The sequence below is a fragment of the Mesitornis unicolor genome, unplaced genomic scaffold (assembly GCF_000695765.1).
Source record: "Mesitornis unicolor isolate BGI_N332 unplaced genomic scaffold, ASM69576v1 scaffold46138, whole genome shotgun sequence".
Classification (NCBI taxonomy): domain Eukaryota; kingdom Metazoa; phylum Chordata; class Aves; order Mesitornithiformes; family Mesitornithidae; genus Mesitornis; species Mesitornis unicolor.
In genome coordinates, this window is record NW_010203368.1 from 5,082 (window position 1) to 16,026 (window position 10,945).

General features: G+C 42.1%; 1 protein-coding gene across 1 annotated transcript in view; it reads left to right on the forward strand.

The window, feature by feature from the left end:
* Positions 1 to 402: 402 nt before the first annotated feature.
* Positions 403 to 10,945, forward strand: part of LOC104545520 (thrombospondin type-1 domain-containing protein 1-like) — a gene marked incomplete at its 3' end in the record, with an annotated part of 14,505 nt that continues 3,962 nt past the window's right edge. The window contains exons 1-2 of the mRNA XM_010190683.1: positions 403 to 544; positions 5,889 to 6,854. Coding sequence (XP_010188985.1) covers positions 487 to 544; positions 5,889 to 6,854 — 1,024 coding nt within the window. The remainder of the gene's footprint in view (positions 545 to 5,888; positions 6,855 to 10,945) is intronic.

The following is a 10,945-nucleotide window of genomic DNA, read 5'->3' on the forward strand; positions in this document are numbered from 1 at the left end:
AAGCAGTTGGCAGTAAGTGATATGAGTCGTGTGGCAGCAGTAACTCTCCAATATCGATATGTGCTGAGGTCAGCATTAGATTGTGTATGAAATACTTGTTACTTTGCTAGCATGAGTCTCAATATAAGACATGAACAGCAGCAGTTACTGCAGCGCAAAGGTAAATTGTTGAGACCCGTCTTTGTTGTTCTGCTTCAGGAGCTGACATTTCAGGAGGGAAAATGTATTGTACAGTGAATTGTAGTTGTGCTTGTTCAGATCCATTGATAAAGTATTAGTAACTATTAAGTAAATGAGAGAAAAGTATTGATTAGTATTTTTTTCACTTATTAATGAGATGTCTTGCTTGTTTCTTGTATTTTATGAAGCAAAGTCAACACAGCTGTAATTTTTTTAACTTTCAGGTGTTCTTGGAAAAAAGTGCCTGCACTTCAGAGCTGAGGAAGGACATGAGGAGTAAAAGGACCTGGGATCTCACTGGTCAGAATGAAACAGATGTTGAAAGATTTTTCAAATCTATTGTTAGTTATGCTCTGTGACTATGGTGAGTATTACAGCTGTCAAGGGAAAACTCTGAGATGTGTATACACACAGTGGTTTTGGATGGTGCTGTCTCAAGGTGAGCTGTTGAAATCAGATGCCACAGAAGCCACCACGGATATGCACAGAATATAGTCTAGATCTTATGCAATATTTTTGTGGAAAATGCAACTTGCATAAACTGCCCCTTTAGATCAGAGTGGCAGGAATCTTTACTGCTGTAAATTTACTCAGAGAAATAAACAAGATAAATGAACAGATTTCTGTGGGCATCATCGAGGGACTGGCTGTGTTAGAAGCAGTAACTGGAACTCTGCTCTCTTGTAAGACTCATATTTGTTAATATTTAATGAATGTCATGGAAGATAAACCTGTTTTAGGTATCCGTACCAGGATAGGCAGAACTGTGCTGTGCAACTACACGTTTATTTCCATTAACTATAAAAGGAACCAATGGTGGTTGGCTGGGCTGTAAGCATCTACAGTACAGACAACCTCCTATGACTGAGTGAGCCCCCATCTGATGGACCTAAGCTGCCACTTAGAGAACATTTGAGAACAGAGGTGTTCTTTCCTCTGGCCATATAAGAAGCCAAAGGGTGGTATTCATACTCAATTTTAGTCATGTAAAATTAGGCAGCTAGTCAGAGGCAATCAGTCTTGTTTGAGTAGGCTGCGCACAAATCAGCATGTACTGAAAGAAGCTCCAAACCATGTGCAATCTGAGATGTGTGGAATGAAAAAGCACCTCTTTCTCACCATCAGCTGTCATGGAGGGATGTTAGACATCTAAGCTCAAGTCAGACAACTGTAAGATGTCTACAAGCTGAGGGGCATGGGATCTTATCTTTTCCAAGAATGTACTAAGTAGGCAGTAGGTTTGCAAAGAGAATTAATTCCTTATTGCACACTGAATTAGAAATTTTGAACATGGGACTCAATTCTTTAAAAACACATATATTTTTGAAAGTTATATTCCTAGTTTAAAAGCAAGTGTTGTTCCGACAACTGCAGTACATTGTCAAACCATGTTAAAGGATTAAGCCCTGTACTGCTGAAACGTCTACAGCATGAAAAAAGGGAAAAAGGATTGTTTAGTCCCAGTTTACAGAATGAGCCATGATAGCTCGTAGTTCACACACCAAATGACTGAAGATGTCTTACAAAGGAGAGAAGTGAGCCCAAAATGTATGGTTTGCTCTCCTTGTATAAGTGAGAAAAATCTGATTATAATGACTGTATACCAAGTATGATCAGCTACTCATGTCTCTGTGCTTGCTCCATCTCCACTCTAGAGCAAGGTATCACTAGAAGATGTAAAGAACCTAAAATTGCCATCTTTTAGATGAACTGAATTCCAGTAGAAGTGGAGACACTTGTCCATAGCTTTTAGTAGCATTTTGTCTTTCAATGAGACAAAGTTAACTAGCCACGTTACAAACACTGCCCTGAGTGGGGAACACAGTGAAGGTAAGTATTAAGTTCACTTAACCTGACAAGCGAGGTGAATGATTGCAATATCCACTGGTTCTTGGTGAGCCAGTGCTGTAGGTATTCACGAGTAGTTGACTCAGAGGTAAAAGCTATTATTCCTGAAATTTATAGAGCATGGAACAGTAGGTAATTACAAGGTGCAGTTAAAGAGCTAAATCTCTACTGCAAAGTTTAGGTGCATAATCATTTGCCTTATTTCCAGTTAAAGGCTAGTTCATAATTCTGAAAATTACTTCCAAACAGTTCTGCGTATACACATTTTTAAGTATCACATGTGTTCCTACTTTTTAGATAACTGTTTCACTCGTATACTTCTCTGTTTCAGTCCAGAACTGTTTTTAAAATGATCCAGTATGCTCTGGGAAACTACTGTAATGCTAAAAAAACCCAACCCCTAACACACAACAAAACAGTATTCTCATGTCTTATCAGTTTTTCTGATGTGTTTGTTCTTCTTAGCTCTGTGCTACTGGTGGCTGACAAGCCAACAGCACGACCCGAGTTAGCTTAAACACAATTAAAAATAAATAAATATCAGAATAGCACCCTCAAATAATTCTTCCTGTTCTTCAAGTGAAAACAAGGATTTTCCTTTTGATCTTTCTAACCATGAATTCTTGCAAAGACTCCACTGGCAGGTTGTTGGCATCAAAGCCAGGCTCTATTCAATGGGAGACCATTTTAATGGCAACCAGAAATATACAAATGCATTGAAAGCTGCCCCTGACTGGCTGTCCAAACAACGGGGACCAAGTTTTGGCGCGTGACACAGTTTGTGTGCGCAGAGTAGGCTGGGGGAGCTGAGGGAGCTCGTGGTGGAAGCTGGCTGCTTCTGACTGGCGCCTTTTGGAGCATCGTAAAAAACTGCTATGTGGGCTGTCCATGAGCACAAAGCTCTTGTGTTATTAATCAAAGATGGAGGAAAGGATGCTGTGAGCTGGGGTGCACCAGACAGAGCTGTGCAGTGCTGTAACAGCATCCTCCAGTAATGCTCGCCTTCCTCCTTCCCCAGGTGATCTGCATTAGGGTTGGTTTGAGCTACATGGCAGTCCCCTGGCCTCTCTCCAGTCCTCCTACACACATGCATAGGGGTGCTACTTCTTCTTATCTTGAGCCATTCTAAATAAAAAATAGTGCAAGAGAGTCAAGGCAGTCATAAAAGAGAGCAAGAATGGTAGAGCAGTAGGTACAAACATCAGTGCTATTCGTTACTACCACTTTAATATTTTTGCTCTAAGTTTAAAGCTTGAAGTTGAAATTTTTCATGCTGGATTTTTGCCAGTGTCTGATTTCTTTTTCCTTTATAATGTTTCAGCTAAGTTGAATCTAGCCAATTGCTTTGTAGAGAAATGCAAAACCCAGTAGCTCACAACCATTTCACTGGGAAACTTTAGCACAGCAGCGGGAACTTCATGTTTGTTGGAGTGCTCGCGGTGGCCTGCAACGTGGGTTTTGCTGTCATTATGAAGATTTGCCCAGACTTGGTCCAGATCTAAGCCCTTGCAGATGAAGTTCTCTGAAGAGTCAAGTGTGCCCCAACTCCTGCTGGCTCCTCTTGCCAGCCCCACACAATACTGTGTGTGCTCCAGCCCAGGGCAGCAGAGTTCCCCCACATTTGTAATATTGGGCACTAGAGTTGCTTGTCCTGTGCTCTCTGCTGTCATGCTAGCAGTGAGCAAGAAAGATGGGAACTTGCTGGAGTTAATTGCAGGCCCAAGAAACAGGAGAAGGTAGAAGAGCTATAAGGCACAGAGATGAAGGCAGGAGTTTGGAGAACCGTGGTAATAATAGTGGAGTTAGGACAGTACCCAAGACATAAGGACAGTAGGTGATGGAAGGAACAGGACTGGAAAGTATGGGCAAGCACAGATGACGGAACCAAAACATGAAGAGCAAGGAGAATGTGTTACTGGTCAGTTCACAGAGAGCCATTTTTCACAGGCATTCAAGGGTCTGTTTCCTATGCTCTGGGTGTCCGAGTTGAAATCAGGTTTGCTGGGATGCCGTGTGCTCATCACAGCTGGGATCAATGGGATCCTGCTTTGGAGGTCTGAAAGGCCATTGTATTTAAAATCAGGTCCTGGGTTTCTTAGGGCATCCACACTTACTTGATACTTGACAGTTTTCACCTTTGTGCCTGTGCCTTGGTTCCTAACACACTAGACAAGAATAGTGGCATCTTCTCATTTTTCGGTGATATTGAAAGGATAAACTCATTAATATTTCTAATGCATTAATATACTCTGATAAGAGCACAATAGTCCATGGGGGAAATGAATAATTCTGTGTTATCAGGGTGGATTTTGGATGGTGTGCAGTCAATAATACATGGGACCACCCATGGAAGAATGAGAACAAAAGAGCCCTCTGGTAATGAACACCATCCATCTGCCAAATGAAGCAGCGTCTTGTGGAAATGCAAATTAAAGCCTGAGTTACAGTACATATATGTAAGATTATATGCATGATTTATGTGTAAGGCTGTGTGTGCCACCTTCATTCGGACTTTATGGATGTGGTTGGAGCTGGTTATTTTAAGGACTTGTTATACCTAGTGGAGAGTAATAGGCTCTTCTAGTGCACGCTGCACCTCACCCTGATGTGAATGTCTACAGCTGGTCAGATTAATTTCTTCCTGAAAATTTTCCCTGCTGACAAGAAAGTGAATCCAAGGTGACTAACTCGAATTGAAGTTTAGAGTAGTAGGCGTCTAATATTATGTGAAATGAGTCCTGCTACTCCTGACTGCTGAGTGCTTGCCTTGGCAGTTGCAGTGTTTTTCCAGCAAAGCTTTCTTTGAGGTAATCTTAAGACATGTGTAACAGATTTAACAAGTCAAAGTATTGTTCGTTGATGCTACTTATGAAAGGATTGCTTTAAATGAAGTTTTACGCTTCCTGGGCACCTTCCATCATTCAGCAGTCAGAAGCCTTTTCCCAGACAATTAATTAAAGATGTCCACAGCACATCCTGTATCTGGAAGAGATGTATGCAGTTCCCATTTTTCAGATAACCTTTCTCTGTCTGAAATCCTTAAGTTTCAGGCAATGCAGAAAAGCAAGCTGAGCTTGAGAATGGAAATGTGATCTTCCCAATCCATTGCTTTGGATATCATCTATCCCCACCAGTTACAGCATGTCTGAGGATAATTTGGCAACTTGCACAAACATGGTCATGCAAGAAGTGCATTTAAAAAGACTGCACCATTTATAATGAAATGATGTCATTTAGACATGTTGCACCACATCTGAGACAAGAAAAGTGCTGCAGTCACCATCACTGTTATTTTCAGCTCTTTCACTCAAGTGTCTCTGTGATGCAAATGAGCAAAATGAAAGATTCATAAGATGGAGCAAGAGAAGAGGCTTCAAAAAGCGTCATGCAGTCTTCCTATTTTATGTAATTTGAGGGACATTTTTCATGTTTCTGTATTAAGAAACTACTGTCCTTTTTTTGCTAAATTATAGCTAAAGTAAGTGGAACAACAGCTGCCCACTGTGAAGTGGACTTTAAGATTCTGTAAGTGAAAGAAGTTGAGAAGTTTGAGAATCTGTCCAAATAAATGAAGTTTTCTGTGAATCTTTCCGTTTTGTTTTTGGTTTCATTTTTAAACCTTGTTTTTATTCTTTCGGAACATGTTACTGCAGTGGATTTTGAGGTGCTCCAAACCACATCCCTGCACAAAGGAGAAGTGATAACCTTTAATTGCTATAGATAAGACCTTTTTTTTGTAAACTGTGCTTTAAAAGTTTGAGAACTGCTTAAATACTCACTTTCTAAATCTTTGTTTTCTTCCACAAACAATCAGTTTCTCTTTGATTCTTAACACTGTTGTGACACTGTTTTCCTTTCAGTTCTCAGCGAAGTGGAGTATCTCCTGGTGGAGCGTGCAGGTCATGTAGCCTTCAGCAATGACACAGTTTCTGTGGAGTATCAGTACTACAGTGGTGGTAATGTGACAGCAGAGTGTCCGTCCATCCTATTGCTGGATGCCAACACCAAGGAGATAATTGCGAGAAAACAGCTTCCAGCAAATCAATCCCAGGGGATGGTGGAGTTTGAGTGTTTCCATTTCAGGAGTGCTGGGGACTTCTTGTTCAGAATGGTCTCTCTCAGCGATAACAGCAGTGATGCCCAGTGGAGCAGAAGCATCATGTCCACCCTCCATGTAGAATGGCCTGTATTTCACATTGATTTGAACAAGAGTTCAGAGGCGCTTGGGAGCTCGCTTCAGGTTGGACTTTTTACAAATGAGCAGTTGTGCACCATGAACGAGACAGTGGTTTCGCTGGATGTGGTATTCACTGGCACCCTTTATGAATTCGGAAGAGTAAGCTCTGATGAGACTCTGGGCATTAGAACTAGCAAAGGGATCCCACTCTCTAGGTCCCAGTGGGTAGAGTTTGATTGCCCACCTGTTGGTCAGGAAACATACATCACTGTGTTACTGAAAGCATTAGAAACAGGTTCCGTCATTGCCTCCATAGGACCCATCGATCTCCTCCACAAATTTGGATACAGACTGGTTGTGGCATCAGAAGCAACATGCAAAACTTTGGTTCAGGTCTTCGTGATCTCTCCACCGTGCACTTCTGTCAGCGGAAAAATTGTTGTCTATAAGGAGGCTCTCAAGCATCCCAGTCAGAGAACAACTTGGCTGCATGAGAACACCCTTCACCCAGGAGACAACAGGACGGAGTTTAACTGCACTTTGTTTGATGTGGGAAGGAACAAATACTGCTTTGACCTCTTTAATTTCTTAAACCGAAGCCATTTCCCGACAAGAGTTAAGGAATGTATGATGATCCAAAGGAATATGGGTTTGTACTGATGTTTGTCTTCTTTTAGCCAAAATTAGCACTCTTCCCAGCCAACATGGGTGATGATAAATAGGTTTGATTGTGGCATCCCCTATTAAATAGCTACTTTTTGGGTCTCTTACATGAGACAAAAATAGTTGTATTGTCATATGCAGATGGAGCAGACTCTTATGTAGAGGCATATACAAGGACATTTGGTAGCAAATGCCACTGTGGTCACTTAAACCCGCACTAAGTTAACACTAAGTACCGACCAAAATTTTTGGGGCACTCTGAATTATGTATCATCCTATCAGTCCAGGTAAACCTGAAAGTTGGCCTTCTCAGTGCGTTAAGGAGCTACTGCAGTAGATCTGGCCCATCGGAGACATTAAAGCCAAGCAGCCTTTCAAGACATGTCTCTGCTGCTGCTTAAAACAGACCAGGGTGCATTTTCTGATCCATGAGGCCACCTGGCAGATCGTGGGTCACATTCGTATAGCTAAACTTTTCCTCCCAGAAAAGACTAGAATCATACAAACTGCCAACAAGGGACAGATGTGGTCCATATGGTCCTTTGACCCATGACCAGGCATGGCCTGGGAGAGTGCTAGTTGGCAGAAGTCAAAACCACATCCAGGAGTATGAATGGTCATAGTTAAGGAGTGGTCACAGTTAAATACAATCACAAGTCAGAACTTGAGCTTTTTCCTCAGCCCTGTTTAATGTCTATACATTCTATTTATATCTGTATATCTTACGCAGATTTAGCTTCAGAGGTGGCAGTCCATGGTTTGGCAGAATCTACAAATGCATGGATGAAATGCATACAGAATCTACAGTAGCATGGCAGAGGAAGCAGCGGAAGCAGATGAGCCAAATGTCCTCATCCCTCATTTGTGGAACGCGACCACAGTGAGGGATGGGCTGCATCTGCACGAGAGGATTGGGGTTGGATTGGGTTAGGTTGTGTTGCTTACACCCCTGTAACCCCTGGTATGGAAAAGTAAATGTTCTCATTTGGAGCAGGCTTGTGTCCGTATGTAATGAATTAGTCTTTCCCATGTAAACACTTCAAAGAGTTTGGGTTGAACGGTTTGAGGTGTACACCATTTTCTACACCTTTCCACCATGGTCTCCCTGACAAGGAAGTGCAGGAACTCACACCAAAAAGGGGTCCTTGTGCTTCATGGGCAGGTCTCTGAGCAGGGTCCTCAGGAGACCAGGAGTGTAAGATGTGCTCCATAGCACACAGTCTAGATACAGCCTACCTTAATTAGGCTCCTACTGTCATGTGGTCTTGGTTTGTACTATTTCATACATTCTAAAGCTGTTAGCTCTTTAATTAACACTCTGTACTAAAAATGACCTCTATTTCCACCATATGCCAAACTTGGTACATAGTTCTTCTCTTCATCTTAACTTCCCATCTGCATTCTCTGTTGGCGCTCTCTTCCTTTGGCATAAGAAAGTCAGATGAAAGCATATTACTTTCTTAATGGAGATAATTTTTAAGGAAAAAGGAAGAGAGAATTCAATTCTTTCTCTGTGCCTGGGTGGTGTGTTACACCAATGCAATCTAGATAATTATCCTCATAGATGAATACCTAGGATGTGACATAGATATGTTTCTGTGCCCAGTATTTGACTGCTTTAACTGATAAGATCCACCTTAAGGAATGACTCCCTGCAATCTGCTTTGTTTCCTTGGGTTCCTGGGTAACACCATCCTTACAACTAGAGTCGAAAGAATCAGGCTATGCCTGTGAAGAACAGAGTGAAGTCAATAGCTGCCAAGTTAGAAGCGTCAATTCTGCGAAGCCGATGAAAGCGAAACCACACTGCGTAGCCATAAATAAAACGTCAACCTGAAATTAATTAGACTGCAGCATATCTGACTTTGTGTCTCTATCTGTGAAGCTTCAAAGCCTGAGGCAGCACTTGAAAGGAGTGGGGTGTTCTGGGAGGGGTGCATCAGCCTTGAGCCAGGACAGGTGGAGTGAACCTGCGCTGCCTACCATGGCCATCTGCCTGCTGGCTGCTTTGGGAAACCCTCTCTGGGCTCAGGAGTGGCTCTCACCCTGCTGCAGGGCGCTGTGAGGTGATGTGCGCAGACACAGATCCCTGATAGCTGTTCATGTAAAGCATGTGACTACCACAGGCGCCTCTCCACGAGTCACTTCTTTTCTGCTTTGGGCTTTCTGAACTCACTCAGTTTAAGGCAAGGAGAAGGTGGGGAATCCTCTGGTCTGGGTTCCTGTGCGGCATGGGCCATGACCAGTTACCCTGGTGCTGAGTCCCACAACTAGTCTTTGCATTCGACTGCCACATATCTTCCAGAGAGTTATCCATTCTTTTGTTGAAGGTACCACAAAACAGAGACCCTTCTGGTAATTTCTCTCAGTACTGTGCTCTGATATTTTTATTTTTAAAAATCCTTCCAGTTAATCTCAGTGTTCTTCCTAATAAGCAGAAGAGATTAAGTCTTTAGTTGGAAAGTATTTTCTTCAGGATTTCATTAATTTTCTGCCTTCTTTTGTCTCCATTTACATTTTTTTAAACAATCCTTCTATTTGATGACAGAGTCACCAGCTTTGGGTGCTGTGTTCTGACATCTTCCTCACCAATGCCTATTGAGCAGCTGCTTACTGGTCCTCTGCTTTAATTTCCACCTATTGTATTAGCTAATTTTGCCATAACTTTTACCCTGTAATCTCCTCTTGAGGTGTTTTTGCCTATGACCTTTCAATATGTAGTCTACTGTCCTGCGGGTACAATTTGTATTCCTTCTTCCTACATTTTACATTTTCCTGATTTATAACCTACTTTGCTTGAGTTGCTCTAACTTAGCAAGTAACCTATGTTGCTCTGTACAACTGCACTATCTACTTATGTCATCACAGGAATGACATATTTTCTCAGTGATGGTTTTCTATTTATTTTTCGTGTCAACTAGGCAAACACTGTACAGCACTGAGCCTTATACTAATCCCTTTGGAATCTCTCTAAATGCATTCCCACTCCGTGATGGTTTTCTGTTGACAATTGCTTATCAAATCTGTCACTCAGCCAGTTCTTACTTCATTTAGCATATGCTCCATTATTGTGAAGCAGAGATACCGTCTTGTAAAAGATCAGAGCTCCTAGATCATTAAAATTATCTTCATCCAAACCACAGAGGATGAGATAAAGGAAGAGTTTTCTGCCACACCCATTTTCCATAGATTTGGCATCGGTTCTATTCCTGACCCTTCGTCAATCCTGCTCTTTACTCCTTATCCCAGCCAGGTTTAGTCCAGCTGTGGAGCAGAAATCTGGCTTGTGTCTGGAGTAGGGAGGAGATGGCTCCCAGTGGCCCTGAGTGGGCCAGGACAGCAGCTCTTCCAGCCCTGGTCATCAGCTTCAGAATGAGCCTCGCAAAAAAGCTTGTGCTATCAGGACTGTGAATCTATCTATTAAAGGTGAGGATACATCTTATTAAATGTGAGGCAGCACTCATGCAGTTTTCTGTAGACTCCGGCTGCAGAACCCGTGAAAAAATAACAGCAAGATGTGAGTCACTTCATTTATCTCAGTGAGATGTTAACTGTTTCACACAGATGACTTAGAGTCATGCAGCTAATTTTTTCCCAGTGTTTGACGGCATTATTTGGATGTCTGAGGTAGGAAACTCTGTTAGATCATCTTACCCAGCAGCAGATGCATTGCAGACTCATTCTTTTCAACACTTCATCCTGTGCTTTCCTCATCTGGGATTTCAGTGTCCCCAGCAGTGCAACTTCTGCACTCCTTAGGAGGATGTTCCATGTCCTAGCTTGTATCCCACTTGAAACATTTGGGATGAGACTGATAAAATTAATCAGTAATGCTACAGCATAGAAATGGGCATGGTTTTTTCATATTTCTTGTATTAATTAGCTTTATTTTACAGTTCTTAGTTACACTTCAGAGACTGGTTTCAACTTCAGTGTGACTCTCAGTGAAGTCTCTTGCACTTGCCGACAGCAGAAATGAATTTTGTCCATCTGACTTTTGCTAACTGTCAAAAAAAACCACCAACTATGAGAGGCCAGCAGGGCATAAGAAGTACAGCTGTTGCCAGCAAAGGGAAA